Source organism: Zalophus californianus, chromosome 14 (genome assembly GCF_009762305.2).
Source record: "Zalophus californianus isolate mZalCal1 chromosome 14, mZalCal1.pri.v2, whole genome shotgun sequence".
Classification (NCBI taxonomy): Eukaryota; Metazoa; Chordata; class Mammalia; order Carnivora; family Otariidae; genus Zalophus; species Zalophus californianus.
Window position 1 is genome coordinate 82,809,424 of NC_045608.1, and position 22,666 is coordinate 82,832,089.

Sequence of the window (22,666 nt, forward strand, 5' to 3'; positions counted from 1 at the left end):
TGAGTATCCTCCCAATGTGCATCATCAATCTTATTTTTTTTTTTTGCTAACATATTTTTGTATTCCTTAAATCTTTCTGAGGGCTTAATTAGCATTTATCTTCATTTTGGGTTTGTCTTTTACAAAAAATATGTCAATTTTTCACATGCCTTGAAACATGAAAAAAGAAAATAATTAAAAACAAATGTAGCATGTTCAGCATTTTGTGAATCATTCTGTTTTGTGGCATTTGGAAGTTTTAAATGCATTGGTTTTTTGGATTGGCATGTAGGGACCTCAGTGGTACAAGTGACAGCAACAGATGCTGATGATCCTACGTATGGCAACAGCGCCCGAGTGGTCTACAGTATTCTGCAAGGACAGCCTTACTTCTCAGTGGAACCAAAGACAGGTAAACATTGAAATGTGACTCTTCTTGTAATGTCATCATTTATATCTTGGCACAGAGTTAATATTAGTTATTTTTATTCGATATAGTTGGCACTGAAAACAGACAGTACATTGCTATTGTGCTTCTCTCAATATGTGAACTGGGGTAGTAAACAGCATATAATTTATAGAGGCATTAGCATCCTCCAAGACTATTTTATTACAGTTAACAGAATTTCTACCAAAATTAAAGTATTATGTGTTAAAAAAAGGTGTTCAGTTGCTATGCCCTGACTATATAAGAAAACAATTTACATTGTTTTCTTTTTGTCTTGCTTTCTTTAACTAATTCATGTAGGAATCACACACAGTTAAGTTTAAATCTCGAGCAAAAACCTCCCTGCCATGCAGTAGGATAGGTAGTAGGTTCAGCTTATCCTTTCAGAGTCTGGTTTACTCCGGAGAATTAGTTTAAATGTAACAATTAGGATGATGATCTGCTAAATCAAAAACTAAATTAAGTGATTTTTTTTTAATTTTCGAAGGAAAAAAACATATTTTTTATGAGTTATCTGACTGCCTGGATAGAATATGTGATTGGTTGGCTAGATGTTCTGTTTTGCTTTTAAGCTGAAATAGTTTACATTAAGTAGGACTCTAATTTGGAGCACTGTTGTCCTGGTTATAAAATGACATTTTATCTAGTCTGCTTTTCTGGCTCTGGGTGGAGGGAGGAGGGGTGAATGTGGAGATGGGTGGTTTGTGTCGCTGGTCTTCTTCACCATGAAATGAAAAATTTCTCCATATTGTAACAATTTTGTCTTTATCATGAAGAAAATTATTCTTCAAACAGCCAACTTTATGACTATTGGATAGTACCGTGACCCTAAATGATTATTTTAATGGTACTTAGACTGTTTTCCATATAAATGGTAATATTAATTCATTTTCAAATCACTGTGGAGGATAAATATTTTAAGTGTCTTTTGAAAATGATAGTTGTAATGTGCATGAATGGAAAAATAAATTCAATCCTACTTCACCGTTAAGAGTTTTTACAGAGATTGCTTTGCATATTTTATACCAATATAGTGGTAGAGTCTGGAAGCCACCTGGAAAGTCTAACAGAAAATAAACAGTTCTGATTAAGCAAGTATTGAAGGAGAAGTAAACAAAAGTATTTGATTTATGATATGAATCCTATGAATGTAGAACGTATGCTTGTGGTTGATTTAATGATAGATCTGAGAAGCCTAAATTCAAACACCCACCCATTCCCTTATAAGTTTACTCTTTATAGCCTACAAAGACATTGACAAGTTTCTGACAATTTGCTCACAAATTATACACTCCTGCATTATATAACCTGTCCAGAAATAGCATACACTAATCCCTAGGGTTAAATGTTTTGCTGGTACTAATGATTGGCTTGTGATTTTAGCTTTGTGGTTAAGATGATCGTTTGTTTTTTTTGTTTTTTTTCTTAAGTTCCTGTGGAGGGAAGGTCTCTGATTGAGCAAGTGGACAATAGTCTATGTCATGGGATCACATTATTAGTATTTCAAATTAATTCTAATTTCAGAATCTCAAGGATTGTGTATTGTAGGAGATGAAGAGGTTAGTTTAATTTTGTTTGGTTTAGAGTTTTTCATACTGTAATTATGGTAATCATTGGGACTTCTCTTTCTAGAGTCATTAGTGCAGAGATATCCTGGGAATTTTTGTCATCTGTTAATTTATAATATGGATAGTGTATTGTTTGCAAAAAAAATACCTATTTTTCATAAAAATGAGTTTTCTTTTTTTAATTTTTTATTGTTATGTTAATCACCATACATTACATCATTAGTTTTTGATGTAGTGTTCCATGATTCATTGTTTGTGCATAACACCCAGTGCTCCATGCAGAACATGCCCTCTTTAATACCCATCACCGGGCTAACCCATCCCCCCACCCCCCTCCCCTCTAGAAACTTCAGTTTGTTTAAAAATGAGAAGTTGTCAATCCTTAAGGGCATGGATATCTGTGAATCAAGTCTGACTTAGTCTTCATAGTTGGTGTCAGTCTGATTTTTATCTATATGAGAAATCACATGAATTTCTTAATCTTTAAATCTAAGAGTTTTTAAAAAGAAAGTAAAATTTTTGGTAGGAAAAATACTGAAAATCTGCTAAGTCAAGATTTTGTAAAAACAGGCACAGGGAATCACTGTTAGGTGCATTTCTATAAGTTTAACTTTTGATTTTTCCCCTAATATTAATAATACCCATTACCATTTATTAGTCATACATCATGAACCTAGCATGGCTACAACCTCCAGTCACATATTATACATATAGCACTACTCAGAGCACAAATGACCAGAGGGCAACTGTATATTCCACCTTTGTTTCTCCATCCATAAGACGAGAATGTGAGTAGCTGCAAAAGCCAATGCTAACAGTTTGCTCTAATAAGCAAACAGAATGGCACTAGAAGCATGACAAGGCAACATTAAAAGGACTGCAGAGAATCCCATCGCCTGTCTCCATAATGACCACAAACTCCCGGGAGGCTGGTGGTTGGTTATTCTAAGGCGTCCGTCTACTCTGTAACCGGCAAGTGAAAAGAGCCCATGTTTCAGTCTATTTGATATATGGCAGGACTGGCTACATAATTTGCAGCTCAAAATAGAAATGCAGGCCCTGTCTTCTAAAATTAATAGGATTTTAAGATATTATCAACAGAACAAGAAACCAAGCATGGGACCTGTGACCCTGCACAGGTCACATGGCCATGAAGCTGGCCCTGAAAAATGGATTGAATGATAAAACACCACTTGTCATTTAGGAGTTCCTTCTTGAACATAAGAGGTGTGACTATACGATACCTGCATCATATATTACATACCCACTTGTTACATCATAGTTTTATGTAAGTAATACAGTCATAACAAAGCCCCCCCCAAAATATGCCCTTCAGAAGCATTCCATTCTGTGGAATGGCTCATGGTGTGGCAGACCCTCACTCCTGTCGGGCTTGCTGAGGATGTCCTCTCAGACATTACAAGAGTCCCTTCTTCAGAGACTTTTCATTTGATGCCAACTCTGAAATTGTTTAGTGTACTAGAAGCTTCCATATTTGCTATCATTGGTTCTCCTCTGACTTTTTATGGTTCTATTATATGCTTCACTTACAGGGAGACAAACCAAATATAAACACAGCTTAGATGCAAAATTTAGAAAGAAATATAAACTAATAGGAAGAGATTCACCATGTACATCGAATGTATCTCAGATCCACAGGGCATGAAGCCCCATAGCCCTGTGTTACCTGAGTCATGTGGACCAGTCCAAGATCTGAGTGTGTAGATACCAGGCCTCAGTGATTGTTTCGTCCCTTAAACTGGAGTGGATTTCAGAACCAGCTCTTATCTGTTACATTTAATACATATATACATTCTTAAGAAGTTTCATGGTAAAAGAATATGCTTTAAAAAAATCATCTGTGGCTATTAGGAAATTAAAGAATCATCTAAAAATTTATTCCCAGACTAAAAACCAGAGAGTTGTTGAGCAATAGTGATGATGAATTTGTTTCATATGCACAGTACTTTGTGACCACGGATTATAAATAAATGGAAAGTTCTGGGTTATTGGGTCAGATGATACATCTATAGAAAAATTATTATTCAGGAAACTTAAAATCTGAGCTAATCTCTTTCCTAAAGAGCTATAAGAAATATTCTTCTCATCATAAGTTGCTTAAAATGGCTGATATTGAAATTAAATAATGTTGTCGTCTTCCATGAAAATCTCACAGAACTGTAGGGATTTGGCTAGACAAAACTGGCCTTTACTACCTCAGAGATGTAGCATTAGCAATTTGCTGTACGTGTATTTCTCCATAATATATAGCAAAGTGCAAATCAAATCCAGTGAATGAGAACTCTTTCCCAAATGTAGACAGTTTTACTTAAAAGTGAAGAGCTCGCAAAAGTCATGGGACTGGAAATATATTATTTTTGAATGTCCTTATTTAAATTCATTTCTCTCCCAATTATTCCATTCTTGTCAAAAATATGTTTAATATTTGAGGTATTTGGAAATTACCTTTGCCATCTGGTTACTTTGCAAACTTTGTGATGATTTTTACTTTGGAAAAGTGCTATTTATAGGATCACTTGTAAAGAAACAATTAGAAGTGTAAAAAATAAGTGAGTAACTTTGACTACCAGACTTCTTTCTTAATAATGTTGTATTTCCTTACAAAAATAATGTCACCAACCATGAGAGGACAAGGCTGCCGTGTTTTCCTTGCTGATTAGTTGAAATATTAAGGCCTCTCTCCATTATTATAAAGGTGCAAGGATGTAAGTGCACTTGTACCTATTGATATTGGGAGGAAAAATAAGAAAGACATAGAAGTTAAATAAAAAAAAAAAAAGAAACCGAATGAATAGGAAATGATTCTAAACATAGTTCATTAATATTTTGTCATCTAATGCTACACTTAGTGATCAAATATTAAAGAAAGCCAATCCTCAATTTATTAAAAAAGGAGTTACAAATAAATAAAGGATGATTAACACCTGAAACAAAAGAAAGGAAAAAGAGAGTTGTGAGTCCCAGAACTCTTCGACAAAGACTATTTATGCTCAGTAGCATTATTACTGAGATCAGCACTCATTATATTATAGAGTTAAGAGAAGTATTGAAGAACAAACATGAAATATACATGGAATCATTATGACACTAAGAAGAATATGTGTTAGACACTGATCCACCAAACAGAATTAGTATGTGACTCTTTCTAATGATTTTTATGTTTCTTTGATATTTCACATACTAACTATAAGCAGTGTGTAGGTGGCCAAAAGAATTCAGGGAAGGGTATTAAAGAGGGCATGTTCTGCATGGAGCACTGGGTGTTAACATGCAAATAATGAATCATGGATCACTACATCAAAAACTAATGATGTATGGTGATTAACATAACATAATAAAAAAATAAAATAAAAAAGAATCCAGGGAAGGAGTTACTTAAACTGACCCTGTATTTTCTGTGCTGTGTAGCAACACTGCCCGATAAGAAAAAGTGGTCAACCTTTAAAAACAAAACAAAACTGTCCTAACTCAAAGAAGCGTAATTTAAACACTTAAAATACTAATGTGTTGTTGATGTGTGTGAAGTGTGTGGGTGTGTTTGTGTTTGATAGCTAGTGCTCAGACTAAACAAAAATATAGTTACTTAAGACAGGATGAGTGTTGTTTAGCTTGGAATCTTGTGAACCAATAACAAATTGCTTAATTTTTTCCTATGCTATTGAAAAGCTTTTCTCATCTGTTTCCCACCACTAGAACAGTTACTAAACTGTAGAATATTATGAAGTATAGGGAAGGCCTCGTATGCTTTCCCCTAGGCTTATGTTTGGTGCTGAAATATAACCTACACTATAAATAAAATATAACACATATTATATATAACATAGCACACCATTATTACATGTGTACATCAAATAATCAGCCCTTAAACAATTGGCAGCTTTTAAAAAATTATAACTTAGAAGGATATAACATTTTTATGCTAAACATGAGGAAAGAAAGAAACTTCATCCCAAATTAAACAATTATTTGCAATTATTTTATTCCCGAAGAACCATCCTCTATCAAGCAACCCGGTTTTGCTGTTTTGCTACTGAAAAGTCCTTAATACCAGAGTTTTTCTTCTGCAGGTCTGAGTCAGTGAGGATTTAAATCCTGACTTCCCCGTAAAAAGTAGAATCTGTTTAATAAAATAGATTAGACATCTTTCAAGCTATGGTCCTAGGTGGAGAGGTAAGACATAGTCTTTGTTGGAAAAGATGAAATTGCAAGAAATAATTAAGTAGGATTCTGAACTCTTTATATTTAATTAGTAAAGATGACCTCATATTGCTAGTTTCCAGGCCTGTATAGATCAATATTAAATACATTTTTATTTGATATCACCTCTATGTACATATACTACGTATATTAGGTATATATATCATTTAACATAAAACTAAATTTCATCCCATAATTAAATATTATTGCCTAATATACTTAGGCAGTAATTAAATAGTTATAAAATAATTAATTTACTATACCAGTGATTATTCTGTCAAGTTTTCCCATCGAGCAAAATGAGACTCTGAAATCAATTTCTCATACATCTGAAGCCTTAAGGTGATCAATATTCAATGCAATTGATTAGAAACAAACAACAACAAAACACATGAATGTTTTCAGTGTTGCTGATTTATATTGACATAGTCATTCTCATCTTTAGTACTTTATCTCAGATCATTCGATAAAGTATAAGATCGTCCTGCATCATAACCACATCCACAACCATAGCCATAGTTTGAAATGGTGTTTTTCTTATTAAACATAAATCACTCTCATTTTTTTCTTTTTAGACTATTTCAGCCATTTGCTCAAAGAGAGGTAATAGGAACCATAACTGAAAGGTTATACTGATTTCACATCACCTGGGAATTACGTGGTTAGAGAGGGTGAAAGAGAAGAAAAGGAGAGTTTCATTGTCATGTACCTGCACAGGTTTCTGCCCATTACTTTGGATGAGGAGTTCGCGTTCATGTTATTTATTTATAAGTTGGTATTTCCAAACCATATTTTTATAAAACTGAAAGATAATCCTCTCTATCCAATATTGAGAAGTCCTGCTTTTCCATGTTACAGCACTCTCTGTGCTTTGTAATATTGTATATAACTATTATGTCCCTTTGGTCTTTAATAGGCAGTAAGATTATTTAAAATAAAACAAAAGGCGACAACTCAGGAATGACTTGCTAACTATATTAGTGTTCTTCACTAGTATAAATGCAATGATTCATGATGTGTTTTACTGGGATTTGAAATTTTACAGGAGTCATCAAGACCGCCCTTCCAAACATGGATAGAGAGGCTAAAGACCAGTATTTGCTTGTTATTCAGGCAAAGGATATGGTTGGTCAAAATGGAGGACTCTCAGGAACTACATCAGTCACCGTGACCCTAACTGATGTCAACGATAACCCACCTCGCTTTCCTCGAAGTAAGCTATTTTGTTAAATGCTGCAAGTGCCCTAACTTTCCTTGCCAGTCTATAAAAATGTCTTTTAAAAGGAATTTTTCCAAATACTTCTCAAGCAAGTGATTATCTTACTATATTCTCCCTCAATTTTGTTTTATCAGGGGCATGGTTTTAATTCAGAAATGTGGAAAAATAAGGGTATTGAAAATGAAAATAGGCAATCATCTTTGTATTACTTCTGTCTTCAATATAGTATGGTTTTTCTTTGTTTCACATTTTTAATACCAGACAGTTATTAAGTTTACTTATATATTCATCTTTTCATTCTAGGATATTCTTTGTACACATTCTGTACATTACAAGGTTGTTGCCAGTTGTAACATTCAGATACATTTCATGCATTCTATACACCAAAAGTATTGATTCATTTTTAAAGATAAAAATAGAAGAGCACTAAACTTTTTCATTTTTTACTCCACACTTTTTTTTTTTTTTACCACTTCATGCACATTAAACATTCCTTTAACAGTTCTACTATCTCTTTCTTGTGCAAACATTCAGTGTTTCTAAAGAAGTCAATTCAAAGAACCAGAAAACCACATGCCCTCAATTTAGTTTCTATGACCAAAGTGGCTTTTGACTTAGCCAAGAAAAAGGGCGGGGGTGAATTCTAGGTAGAAATGTCTTGATTATAGAAAAGCATTTCATCTGTCTTTTAGTTTTTCTTTTTTCTTTTGTAAGTGTATGTGGTGTTTCTTTACAACTCTCAGGAAAATAAGGAAATTGTATAGACTATGATGTCTCTAAAATGTTTGTTTGATAGACATGAGTAATGAAGCTCCCTTACAAAAACAGATCTTAGAAGTGAACAATGTCAAAGAAGCTTTCTCTGTGAACATGAAAGTCACTGTGTTTTCCTGCAAATCTGTCTTTGGATGTTTCATTTTTATTTTACTTATTTTAATATGTAATATTATTATATGATATTGTTATACTACACACATTTTAATACTCCCTAACAAAATAAAGTGAAATTACCCTAAGTTTAGCATTCACAAAAAATGAACTCATCCTTACTGTGCCCTTGATAGCTTATAATGGGAGAGGAGAAGAAGGTTGTAGAATAAGCAAAACAATAATGTAATTATTTTGGGCTCATAATAAAATTAACTATTATTTTTAGCCTAGAGTGGTAAGAATTGATACTTAGAACTTGCGTTATTTCAGTTGTCATGATTTGATAAGATACAGTACAGGTTTTCTAGCATATACTAGATACTCTCCTCCTTATTAAAGTGGGGGAAGCCAAGCGTATGTCATTAGGTTTTTCATTTTTGCTGGGATTTTCTCTACCATGTGTAGTTAATGCGTAGTTAATATTCTATCCTTAAAATTTCTGGATTTTACTAAGGATGCTTCTGGATCTGTAAAAGCAGTCACTCAAAAGTCATTAGCATATCTTGTCATTATTTTTTTTTAATCAGTGACTGTTCACAAAATGTAGAAAATTGCTAACAATAGTAATTCTGAGCTGAAAATGGGGTCCCTTCAGTTCCTTCGAAGAGAATCTTTTCTCTTCATAAGAAAGTGAAAATACACCACATTTAAGAACCTGAAGGGAATGGAATAGGTAGAGGAAACAGGAAAAAACAGATGATTAAAGAAAAATGGTTCTGAGGAGTTTCCTAGTTTTGAAGGGATGATTCATGGTCATCTGCTTTCCAAACTGTGGTTTTTTTGTTTGTTTGTTTTTTTGTTTTTTTTCTTGACTTGCAGGATGGTGAAGAGGAATTTTTACAAAAGAAAGTTAAAAAGCTTCTCTTTCTATTTTACTTTTCTTTCCTTCTGTTCAAATATCGCCTCTGCTTTTGTGCCTTTGTGTTCCAAATCATACAACCCACAGAGATAACTCTCATTCCTGATAAATTTATGAGCTAAAACAAGGCTAATGTGGTCTTTCATCAACATCCTTGTCCAGTAGTCTGAAACTTTCTTAGTAAAAGACACTGTTATGTACATCCTAACAATAAGTAGTCAGAATTATTTAGGCTTGTGTTTGCCCATTTGAAGCCTAAGCTATACTGTTTTTATTTTTTTAATATTTATATTAATTATATTTTAATTATTTAGATTCAATGGTTATATATTGATCTTATGTATAATTATTTTAAATTTGTCTCATTATTAAAAATTGCTTATTTCTCACCACTAGAAATACAGGAATGGAGACTCTTATCATTGCCTTCCTCAGGCTGTTTCTGCTGTCACGTATTAATTATTTTAGATTATCACCAAGAAATTTCTTAAGTCTATATGAAACTTGTCATTTATCTCATATTGCCTTACCATCTTTTTTAGTAAAATATAAAAACAAACGAAGCAAAGATGATGCAAAGCAACCAAATAGTTAAGTATTTATTGGTTGGCTTCTGTGTAGTTTGTTCATTTCTTGATGGGAATTTCACAGGGTCTTACCAGTATAACGTCCCAGAGTCATTGCCAGTGGCCTCCGTGGTGGCCAGGATCAAAGCAGCTGATGCAGATATAGGAGCTAATGCTGAAATGGAATACAAAATTGTGGATGGTGACGGATTGGGAATTTTCAAGATTTCTGTTGACAAAGACACACAGGAAGGAATCATTACTATACAGAAGGTAACATTTCCTTTATTTTCATTTTCTGTGAAGGTAACACCACCACGCATACTGAGAAGCCATGTTTGCTTTGATGGAAGAATGTATTAGACAAAATAAATGACCATGCGGAACTGTTATTATTTTAACTTTAGGAAGAAAAGCTCTGCGTTTATTTTTAGGTGTCAGAATCATAAAGAATCCTCAATGACATTTGTAAACATGCCCCAACGAGTCTCTTCTGAGCAATCCCACAGCCCTTATCTGCTGTGTTATGACTGACAGTAAGGCACACTGGTAAATGTACGGTTTTAAATGACCTATGTGGAGAGAGGAGTATGTTTCTTTGTTGACTATTCCAGGCATGAAACCCCTAAAATCAACTAAAAGTCTTTATTAGCAAACTAGACAGACAGTCCATATATGTGAAAACAGTGCGAAGTTAGAAATAGAAACCAAAATGTTGAAGACTTGCTACATTATCAATTATTCCTTTTTACAGTTTATACTAATTGAAGTGTTTGAAGAATTCATACAGAGCATGAAAAGTTGTGAAGCTTATTATAATCCCCTAAATATAAGTGCAAAGGAGATAGAAAATCCCTATAATCCGAACTAAAGACTCTGTCATGGTATATTTAAATTAGCTCCCAACACTGATTAGATATGGGGGAAAATGAGCTATTTATTCCTTCTGCTTTGTATAGACATGCTCTTAGACAAATGTTAAGTTAAAAAAAATATTGTAGAGTATGGTCTTACTTTCCTAACTATTTGAAATACTAAAAATTAAAATATGTGAAAATCCCCACCCCCTAAATAATGGAATCTTATGCCAGTCTGGCAATCCAGGTGTATAACTCTGTAATTAACACTCCTCAATAATTAACACGTGTCAATAAAGAAAGTTATATTTTAGCTGTTACAGGAAAACATATGTTTGATTTCAGGCCAATGGGCAAAACATTTCTGCAATTATTTCCAGTGGACAGCTGCTATTTTAGCTCAGCTGGTGACAATCTGTGTAAAAAAGTTTTAATAACTAGGATAGGCCAACTGTTGGCAAAATGTTTTGTTTTGTTGTCTAAAATAAAAGGAATGCAATAAGGTACAATGCTGCTCAAAGATTTCAAAGATTCATCTGAAATCAATCTGTTCATATTCTAGAATTTTAAATATATATTGAAATTATTTTTATTGAACACATACATTTCACATATTATAGAGAGCATAAAGCATTGAAGAAACATATACACAAATATATATATTTGATATATTTAGTTCAGTAATAAAACATCTTCAATTTCTTAATATTATTTTTTAAAGTTTTAGGGAATTGTTAATTCTGGTCACAGTCAAATCGCACACTATTTTTTTTTTTAAGTTTAAAGCTTTGAAGTCATTTCTAGCTTCTCGTTCCTCCTTGATCCATTATAACTCTTGGCTATATGTTTTTTCTATTCTCTTTAGCATTATCCTAAGGTTGGTTATCATTGCTCACTCCAAAACTATTTTAATAGCTCCTGAGTTTACAACCTATTTCTAGCTTCTCAAATCCATTCTTTCTTTAAATTGCTGTTCAAAATTCAAAAAGACTTTATTAGTCCAACTAGATTGAAAGCAATCTACCTTATACTAAGGGAATAAGAGAGAGGGATACAACAAATTGAAATGAAACAGTAAAATAATCATTAACGAGGTTATATGCTTAGAAATTCCAAAAAAAATTTACTGAAGGATTGTAAGAATTAACAAGAGTTTTCAATAATGATAGCTACAAAAGTAAGTTAAAAATCAGTAGCTTCGCTGTAGCTCATAAGAACTGTTGTTACAAAATTTCATCTTCAAGGCAAGTGGCTTCAACTCATGAAAAATAGAATATCCATACTTGGCCCACTACCCCTAAAACCCTCCATCTTTTTTTTTCTTTTTATAATTATGTTATGTTAATCACCATACATTACATCATTAGTTCTTTTTTTTTTAAAGATTTTATTTATTTATTTGAGAGAGAGAGAATGAGAGCCAGAGAGCACAAGAGGGAAGAGGGTCAGAGGGAGAAGCAGACTCCCCACTGAGCAGGGAGCCCGAAGCGGGACTCGATCCCTGGACTCCAGGATCATGACCTGAGCCGAAGGCAGTTGCTTAACCAACTGAGCCATCCAGGCGCCCTACATCATTAGTTCTTGATGTAGTGTTCCATGATTCATTGTTTGTGTATAAAGCCCAGTGCTCCATGCAGAACGTGCCCTCTTTAATACCCATCACCAGGCTAACCCATCCTCCCAGGCCCCTCCCCTCTAGAACCCTCAGTTTGTTTCTCAGAGTCCATCGTCTCTCATGAAAATCCTCCTCTTAAAGCAGTGTAGTCCACTAGCCTCATAAGGGCACTCTTTAACCCCAAATCCAAGTGTTTTTCCATCATGAAGCCAACAGGATCCTGAGTTCCATTTCAGAAGAGTGTTTTTGCTTAACATTTAAAAAAATAATTAGTCTCTCTAGAGTGTTTTTTGTTGTTGTTGTTGTTTTCAGAATGAAGAAGGTCTATCCTTAAGATTTTCTGATTCCCTCTGTCAGAACTAACAATTGCATATGGTCCTCAAGGACAGGATTTTGATTTTCAGTTTTATTTATCACAATTTCAGTGAAATGAGGCTCTGTATTTCATTCCAGGTAAAATGCTTCCAGAGGCTCCTCACAGTGAGTGGAGTCAGCAAAAACATGTACAGAGTCCCATAAATTTGGCATTCTTTCTGTACTAGGGAATAATGGAATCATCTATGAAATCCATTCTGGATTTCTGATCTGAGTCACAAGGACATTCTTACTAGAACTAAGAAATTCTGAAGGAAAACAAAGGAAGCATTTTTCAATTGTTCTTAGAATATTTGAAGATTTTCATTTAGATATACAGTAGAATGCTATGGGCAGTCCCAAAAAATGACCCATATTTTGATGGGTTTTCTAGTCTCTCCTAACTATAGGAAAACATTTACAACCAGGCTCTGCTAGGATGTTGACATAATGCATTCTGATAATTGTGAATGTCTCTAAATATTATTTCACATGTGGATAACAGAGTTCCACTCTTTATTTATATTGCCATTTCTCTTGGAAATAAGGTATTTTGTACCTGTGGACCATGCTTGATAATCATGTGAACTTATTTTCTCTCTACTCTATAGTATAATAAAACTTCAGCTCATTTCTTTGTCATAAACAATGCACTGTCATGGTTATAATGAGATTTATTCCAGTTTGAGCAAACTGTTGTTATATTTTGAAACATTTACATATGTTATATTTTACATAGAGTGAACTTCAGAGCAGAGAGAGAACAAGAAACCAGTCTTTTTCAAATATGTTAGAAAAAGAAAAATAAGTACAGAATTGTGAAAGATAACCTTTACTTATGTTATTTTTGTTCCAATGTCTTATATAAAAAATGTTTATAAATATGACCAAATAGGCGGAATCCCCAAGGCTAAAGGTTTTTATAGGTATTATCACAGAATTATAAACATGATTATATAGTTTAAATACTGTTTCAAATTATGATTACAATACAGTGTTTCACAGTTAAAGCTCCTGCTTTGGCCATTTATGAATGATTTAATAACTTCTACAACCAATTACACAGGGCTTCCAGATTCACAAAGTGTAAACCTAAATATTATCCTATGTGAGTGAAAACTGTCTTTCTTTCCACGTAGAATTTTTTTTGCTTACATTTTTGCATCATAATTTACAATGCGGGAACTTTAGTTTCCTATTTTTCCTTTGAGATATGACAATCTTTCCTCTAATGTACTTCAGTTTTCAATATAAGACCTCAGTAGGGATTAAATATGGGATTTTGCTTTTATAAAATACATTACTATAGAGTTACAGTACAGTAAAAAAATGAGCATTTTCAAGATGCATTTCCTGTGAAGGATAAGTACACATTCATCTCTGGCATATGGATGGTGTTTGGAGGCTCACATTGTTACTGTCAAACAGCGTATTTAAGCTTTTCCTGGCCGATTCTATGCTATCTTCATAATCTCCTTATATTCATACCTTTAAAAATTCTGAATGAAGCCAAAGCCATCAAATAATAGAGCATCATTGTAGAAGTATTTATAAGGTGGCCCACATCCCTTCACTGTGAGGGGAGAAAGAGAATATACAGTTTCCCTTCAGCCTTCAGCTCTGCCACGAGGATTTCTAAGCTCTGGGGTTTACTATCGTGTTATTGAAATGTGTCCTTTGTCTACTACTTGCAATAATGAGGAGCTAATTCCCAGAGTCAAGTATGTATTTCAGCATTTCACAAAATGCTGCTGATGTGTGGTGGAGGTATGTCAAACCAAAAACATTTCCAATTTATTTTTCTTATTATTACATTTTTCTTTCAAAAGATTTAATTCAATTAATCCTGGTGCTGTAGAGGCACATTTCTCAAAATGGAACAAAGATATTTCCCTCATTGGACTGGGAAAAGGCATGCGTTTTGGATTATTTTAATTTTAAAGGCTGACTGTGATAAGAGTAATACAGTAACTCGAATTTAGTTAACTTCTGAATTTCAGACTGTATTTTCCAATTTATTCAACCCATTGTTCCTGTGTATATTTAAGTAGATCCTTATATCATTTTAATCATTATGCTCATGTATGCATATATATCGGCTATCTGCTTATTAAGGTATAAATTTAGCAGTGTTTGAATCCAAGATGAGAGATTCATTTAGGGGCTTAAAAAGGAAATAAGAAATTGACACTCTTTGGAGGAAGTTGATAGTAACATAAATGTCAACACAGGACAGTCTTGATCAAAGAGGCAAAGGTCATGTTCGCTTATGAGTATTTTCTGTTTGCTTTGATGTTGACAGTTATCAGAGCAGTGTTCTCAGAATACGTGTATGTCAAAGACATTTTCCAATTAGTCCATCACCTTTTTTTTTTTTTTTTGCTTAGTACAAGTCACAGATAATGTACATTTTTTTCCTTACTTCTGTCTTTTTTTCCATTGTGTGTTGTTTCCTAAAATAGTTTCAATGGGTAGGCTTCCAAGAAAGACATATTTAAGAAAGAGATAAGATTTAGTGATTATATAAGAAAGTTGGAGAGAGAATTTAAGGACAAAACTGAATGTTTCTAGTATGAGTAACTGGATGAATAATTGTGTCATTCCTTTAGAATGGGATTGTGCAGATGATTAATATGCTTTGGAATACATGTGAGGTGCCTGTGATATCTGGGTAATAACATCTAGGATGTCATGAATAAGGATTAGCAGCTCCAGGCAGAGGTCTTGAGTACAAACTTGGTCCTGGGACGCATACTCATATGCATGATAATTAAAATTAAAGGGACACTTGAGAATATCACTAACGCATATATATAAAGTAAGGGAAAGGGGTGCCTGGCTGGCTCAGTCGGTAGGCATGCAATTCTTGATCTCATGGTCATGAGTTCAAGCCCCACATTGGGCACAGAAATTACTTAAAAAACATAATAGAGGGGAAGAATGTTTGAGACATTACTTGGCGAAACTAAAAATTTAAGTTAGCAGGGCAGGGAAAGATTCAGAGAAGGGAAATTGTTTTATCCTTTTAGGACTGAGGTTTTTTAAGAGAATTTATAAATAACTGATCAACAAAACAAACTTAAAATTTAAATATATTCAGATAAATAAAAGACGAGGAATTGCATATATTATCAGTAGAGGGGGGAACTGATGGTTCCTGGAATCTATTTTAGATAATGAAGACAGGATATAAACCAATAAGGAAATCATTAGAAGAGTCAAGGGCCTGGAATTCAAAGAAATTCACATGTCTAGATATGACCTCTCTCGCTATTTCATCTGGTCATTTCAAGGCTATTTTGGTTCATTTTCACTGGATGTGCTGTCATCACATATCAAAACCCAAAGCCATTGACTTTTATTCTATTTCTTTCCACAGCTGTGTTAACTATTCATTGCTACTTAATAAATCACCCCCACAATCAACCACTTTAAACAACACTATCTCTTTATATCATGACTTTGTGGGTGAGCAATTTGGTGGGGGTTCAGCCAGCTGATTTTTCTGCTGGCCTTAGGTAGGCTCACACACGGTCATCTTGGCTCTTCCTCTAGGGAGGTGGCTGTCCATCTGCTGAACCAAGGGGGGGGGCTAGAAATGTGTCTCATAGCATCCAGTTGCTAACTTGGGTTTGTTCCAAGAATGGCAAGAACAGAAGCTACAGGATCTCTTGAAGCCAATATCCATCTCTGCTGCCACATTACATTCATCAGAGCAAGAGAGGCCAGGCCAGATTTGAGAAGTGAGTGAAAAAAAACACATGAAAAGAGAGGAGCTGTACAATACTGGATGCTGGGAAAGTAGGAAAAAAAAGATTTTGAGTCCCAGCTGTGCTCCGAAGAAACTAAAAAGTCTTCAGTTTACACATATATGAAATGGCAAAAGTAAGAACAGAATCTCAGGTCAGCTGACTTATGCTATAGTCTTCTCTCCTGTTTTAGCGTTACTCACAAAATAATGGTGCGGATCAAAATAAATTAATGTTTGCTGCTGTTTGATAGAGGCTCCCAAGGAAAATATAAGCTAAACTGCCTTTGGGTCATAATCTGGATTCAGCCTGCCAGAAAATGTGTGAGACCCTTCCATAGGAAGTCACTGGGTCTAGTCAGTGGTGCATACTGGGAAATAGGGACCTCTGCCTGAGCTGTTGTGTGAACCACGTTTTAGATGCTGGGCAGGAATATAGTCATTTCCAAGGTTTGTTTTCTATTTTCTGCTAATGAAATAAAAAAAAAAGCCTACTGAATTCACAGTAGGAGATTGTGGTACACAGAAGAGTGTGCCCTCTTTCCCCCATCCCAAATATACCCATGTCCTAATCTCTGGAATCTGTGAGTAGTTCAACTTACATGACAAAAGGAATTTTGCAGATGTGATTAAGTTAAGGGGGTTGAGATGGGGAGATTATCATGGATTATCTCATTGGGCCCAGTGTAATCACAAGGTCCTTATATGAGGGATGCAGGAAGATTCAGTCCGAAGAGAAGAGATGCGGTAACAGAACCAGAGCAGGATGGAAGAAGGGGTTGTGAGCCAAAAATACATGTGGCTCCTAGAAGCTGGAATGATTCTTCCCTGAAGCCTTAAGAAGGAACACAGTCCTGTCAACACCTTGATTTAGACCTCTGAACTACAGAACGGTAAAACAATAAATTGATGTTTTTTTAAGCAACTACATTTGTGGTGTTTTGCTACTGCAGCAGTAGGAAATTAACACAGAAGTCATAGTCGGACATTTCTGTGAGTGGAATAGCTAATCCTGACAACAGAACATAAAAGAGAAAGCCAGACATTAATTAACTAGGTGTGGATAAGAATCTGGGTAATTCCCAATTTAGGCATTCTGTGCTCAAGTTGAAATAATATGTGATGGTAGTGGACATTTTGGTGATAACAGCCCTCAATTTCTCTCTCATCACTGCAGCATGGACTGCTGATTTCCTACATCAGTTTTATATGGTTTATCCTACCTTCTTCCTTTGTGATCATCCTGAGATTCACTACTACTTTTTTTGTTGTTGTTGTTTTAGATTGTCGGATTCATACTTCCAATTCATTCTGATCTTTTTTCTTAGTCTGTGGGAACAAAGACACTGGGGCCACCCTGTGGGATTATGAGCAAGGAACTCAGTCTGTGCTTGGCTTAGTTTCCAGATTTGTCAGAAAGATCCGTTAAGAGCTATATTATCTTACAGTATTATCTTGTGAGAACCATTGAGTGTGAGCAGTTAATAAATTAATATTGTAAAACTTGTAGAATGCAATGGGAAGGACTATATAAATGTGCATTGTTAATGGGGAATACATTTAGGAGTTTATGGTTCTACCTCTTAGATAAGTTCAACTAAAAATCTGAAACATATATGCATTTAGTTGATGGTCTTCGATTTTTTTAAGTTAGAAAATGGAGATGTGTTATATCTGCTTAATTGCTTTTTTCTAGTATCTAGGTTAAGAGATGTCAATTTAAGTACTCATGGAAGCCAGAGGACACTTGTGTGGCTAGATAATGGAACTAATTATTCCCGGTATTTGTATCCTGACTTTATTCTTAATATGTTGACATAATATTTCAGACTTAAACATTTCTGCATTTATTCATATCTTCGTTAGGGTCCTAATTTACCTATAGAGCACCAAGATACTTTCTGTGTAGTGAAAGATACTTTCTGTGTAGTGATAATAGTCTATTTGCAAAATATGAATATTTGTATCAAGTCCCTGATAGAGAGCTGCATTAAAGTATAATTTTTTGAAAAGTTAAAATAATGACTCTCATAGAAATATAAACTGGACATGGAGGTACCCAGTAATCTTTTTTTGCTTGTTCCAAATTTGCTTATATTTAATTTGCTTTTTTAGATGATTTGTTTGTCCCTAGTTTTTTTTTTTTTTAATGCATCAACATGGTGCATCCAAATATAGAATCTTATATATATTACAGTTTGGAACATATCTTTCCCTTCTCTTATCCTCTATAAAAATAGCTTATTGCCCAAATCTGGATATAGGTTTCATGATTCACAAAAGTTTTCGAGACAAAGCTTCAGGAGAAAAAAAAAAAAAAGCTTCAGGAGATGCTAAAATCACTTGCACTGTCAACAAAAATTGCACTGGACAGATTTAAGCAGGATAAGACAGACTTCAAAGATATTGCAATAGGAGAAGGAGGCCAGAATTCAGTCTAAACTCAAGTCAGGTGAGACAGAGGGCTGGCGAGTTAAGAGCTAGAGTGTGTATGGATAGGGGGATTATAGGGCATCTGTATGTGCTAATCGGCTTTACCTAAAGGAAAAGTAAATTTTCTTGTATCTTCATGACAGGAGGTAGTTTTACAACTTGGAGCAAGGCTCAGGCTGAAGGTTGGCTCCTCCCCTCGCAGCAGCTAGCAAATAGAGGCTCCATCTTCCTTGATGATGACATTTCAGAGAAATGGCTCCCTGTTTTTTGTTGTTGTTTTTTTAATTTTATTATGTTAATCACCATACATTACATCATTAATTTTTGATGTAGTGTTCCATGATTCATTGTTTGCGTATAACACCCAGTGCTCCATGCAGTAAGTGCCCTCTTTTTCCTGAGGAAGACATTCCTGGGCTGTAAAAATGTCAAGAAACTTTTAAAAAAATTTCCATCTCACAGGGGCAGAGAATGGACTTACAATACCCGTTTTCTAAACTAACTGCTCTAAGAAAGGGGCGGTCAGGGGCCAAGAGCAGGAAGAAGCCTGTCTAAATTCAGGCAAGGTGGGAAAACATTAAGACTTTCTCCGGCACAGCCCAGGGAAGGGAAAAAACAAAGGCAGTAGAGTAGTTGTACATAATAAAGGTATTTTTTGCTTTTTTGAAAATGACTTCTGGGAGTCACTTTAGAACTCTTATTGTATTTGTACAAAATTATTCTTGCAGAGAGACTTTTTTCAAGGTTATAGGTCACTTTTAAGGATCTGGACAGTTGATATATTTAGAGTAAAATAATTGTAAAGGGAAAATTGTGATGGAGGGTTATTTTTCCATAGGTATGGCCTCATTTAAGCCCATTTACTTAGGGGAAAAAAGATTTATATTGGTTTGATCAACCGGGGGAAGATATTGAAAGCAACAGAATATGCTTTGATCCAAAAGACAGCTGGAATCTCTAGAAAAAGAAGTGTTTTTAAAAATGACAAACAGTCTTAGTGCTTTTATACAAAATCAACATTTAACATAGACACTAAATATATAGACAGGCACATGTGTGTATGTGCGCACGCTCTCTCTCTCTCTCTCTCTCTCTCTCTCTCATCAGCCCTGTTGGTACCATGCCACGTTTAGAAGAGCAGAATGAACAATTTCCAAAGGAAGAGTTTAACTTGGATCAATTCCTAAACATCAACACCAGCATCGCCCAAAAGTGCAAGATCTAAAAGGAGGCCATTGAGCGTAATGAGAGCACATTTGGCTGTAGACCAGAAGCCCAGCTATATGGAGAAAGAAAAATGCAGTGCAGTGATTTTATTAAGTGGATTCAAGATTCTGTTTTAACTTAGGTTTTACTTTTGAAAAGGCTAAAAATGGCAGGGGAACTATTCAGACCCCACTATTAATGATAGTTTTTTTTTTGTTTTTTGCTTTTTTTAATTCAATCCATCATATTATAAACTGACTTTACTGAAGACTTAGGCCTAAGTGTCACGGGCGAAACATAGAGGAGGAAGGCATGATTTTAACTTTCATTTGATTTGCTTATAATCTAGCAGGAAGTAGTGGCACTAAGAATAATATAATAGTAACAAAGTGAATATTTATACAGCAGTTACTCAGTGTCAGTTGATGTTCTAAGTGTTTTAAATTTAGGAATACTGTACAGCAAACCCATACGGTTGGTGAGGTGGGCAGGTGCCTCAATGTGGTAATGCCATATAATAAGAGACCTTAGTTACTCTTGGAGCCTGCTTTCTATAGCAGGAAGGAAATGGGTGGTGGGTGGACACAGCCTTGACTTCACATAGTGTGTCTTCCCCCTCTACACATGTAACTTTGGACTTTCACTGGAACTCTCTGCTGTTTGGTTTTCACATCGATTAATAATACCAGCCCTGCATCTTTTTAAATGCATGTTAAAGATGAGGATAAAACTTCCTGTTTATGGTTAGCTTTTCATATAAAGAAGTTTTACTATTCATTAGGTAAGGGAATTATGGGAACGTTAATAAAGAAGGTAATAGTGGGTCTCCATGAGATTTCAATAAGACAAATGGAAGACAAAATTATGTGAAAGTAGGACCAGCAGGTGATATGAACTGGAAGACAAAAGTGTGCTGCTTGTAGTGAATAGTTCATTTCAATTGTGGTAAAAGGGATGGGAGGAAGAAAGGTGAGCATCTAGTCTGGACAAATAAGCTTATTATCTTGGGCTCCTTAGATCAGGGGTTGACAAACACTGCCTGTCTGTTTTTGTACAGCTCAAGGACTACAGATGGTTTTATATTTTTAAATGAGAAAAATGGAAGGAAGACGAATGTTGTGTGATACGTGAAAGTTCTATAGAATTTATGGTTCATTGCCTGTAAATGAAGCATTATTGGCACACAGCCACACTAATTCATTTATAGGTGGCAGAGAATGTACAACCTGCAAAGCCTAATTATTTAGTATTATTTCCTTACAGGAAAAGAGTTGTTCACCCCTGCCTGATTTTTATTGTGTTATTCTAATTCCAGTATAGTTAACATAGCATTATATTAGTTTCAGGTGCACAGTATAGTGATTCAACAATTCTAAGCATTACTCAGGGCTCATTCCCTTCACCTATTTCACCCATCCCGACCCACCTCCCCTCTGCTAACTATCAGTTTGTTCTCTGTAGTTTTTGTTTGTTTGTTTAATTTATATATATATATTTTAAGATTCTATTTATTTTTTGACAGAGAGAGACACAGCGAGAGAGGGAACACAAGCAGGGGGAGTGGGTAGGGGAGAGGCAGGCTTCTTGCCGAGCAGGGAGCCCGATGCGGGGCTCGATCCCAGGACCCTGGGACCATGACCTGAGCCAAAGGCAGACGCTTAACGACTGAGCCACCCAGGCTCCCCTGATTTTTTTTTAATCCTGCAGTTCATCGTCTCTGATGGCAAAAATGTGAACAGAACTATTTTATAGTCTAGGAAATAATATACCAAACAAGCTGCTTCTCTCAGTGTCTCTGATACACATGTCACTTGACAGATGAAAGCACAGCTTCTACAGGTCCCAGAAAGGCTCTGTGGGGTTACTGGCTTGGGTCTGCGTGACTCCCATTTGAATCCGGGTTCTTTTTTTTTTTTTTTGAATCCGGGTTCTTTTTCACCCTTTATTGCTTGCTATTGTGGGCCTCAGTCTGAAGAATGTTTTGGTTTAATTTCCACTTATATATAGTCCCCAGTGATATGTAGTTCCAATATTGGATAGAATCTATTTAGACATTACCTTTATCTTCTTCCTTTTACTCTGTGTTTCCTCAGTTGTTAAACTTTTTTTTCCCAAGTAAAACCCTGTTCATTAAATCTAATAGTTATGGAACATATTGCTTAGATAAAAGTCAATAAGAAAGAGAAATAGGAATTAAAATTTTATTACAAAAGCTTTCTCTTCAATGTGTTTAACAACCCTATCTATCACACCACACCCCTCTTTGAAAACTAGATGTCTGGTTGATTCTGATTTGCTCTGGAAATTATTTTGTGTAGCAATTTTTTTTGTCTGTAATCTTGATTCATAGCCTTTCGTATGAATTCTTTTATTGCTCTATTTTCATAATAGCTCTTAGGCAAACAATCATCATGCATGATACTGTGTTTCATTATGACTCAGTGGCATCCAGATGTCTATACCTCATGTTGTTGCCTTTTAGACACATTAAAAAAAAAGTTGCTATAAAATAATCGCATTCATTTGTGCAGTAAATTTAAAATTTTTCTTTCATATGCCAGTCAAACTTTTACTTGAATACACAAATACTTGTTATCCCTTTTGAAAGAGCTAGATGAATATCTTAAAAGTGGTTGTGGTTTTGAATTGATTTAAAAGGAGATGAT

General features: G+C 34.8%; 1 protein-coding gene across 1 annotated transcript in view; it reads left to right on the plus strand.

The window, feature by feature from the left end:
• The window catches only part of CDH7 (cadherin 7), a 130,683-nt gene that overhangs the window by 57,886 nt on the left and 50,131 nt on the right, over positions 1-22,666 (plus strand). Inside the window, exons 4-6 of the mRNA XM_027576285.2 lie at positions 272-391; positions 7,259-7,426; positions 9,873-10,060. Coding sequence (XP_027432086.1) covers positions 272-391; positions 7,259-7,426; positions 9,873-10,060 — 476 coding nt within the window. The remainder of the gene's footprint in view (positions 1-271; positions 392-7,258; positions 7,427-9,872; positions 10,061-22,666) is intronic.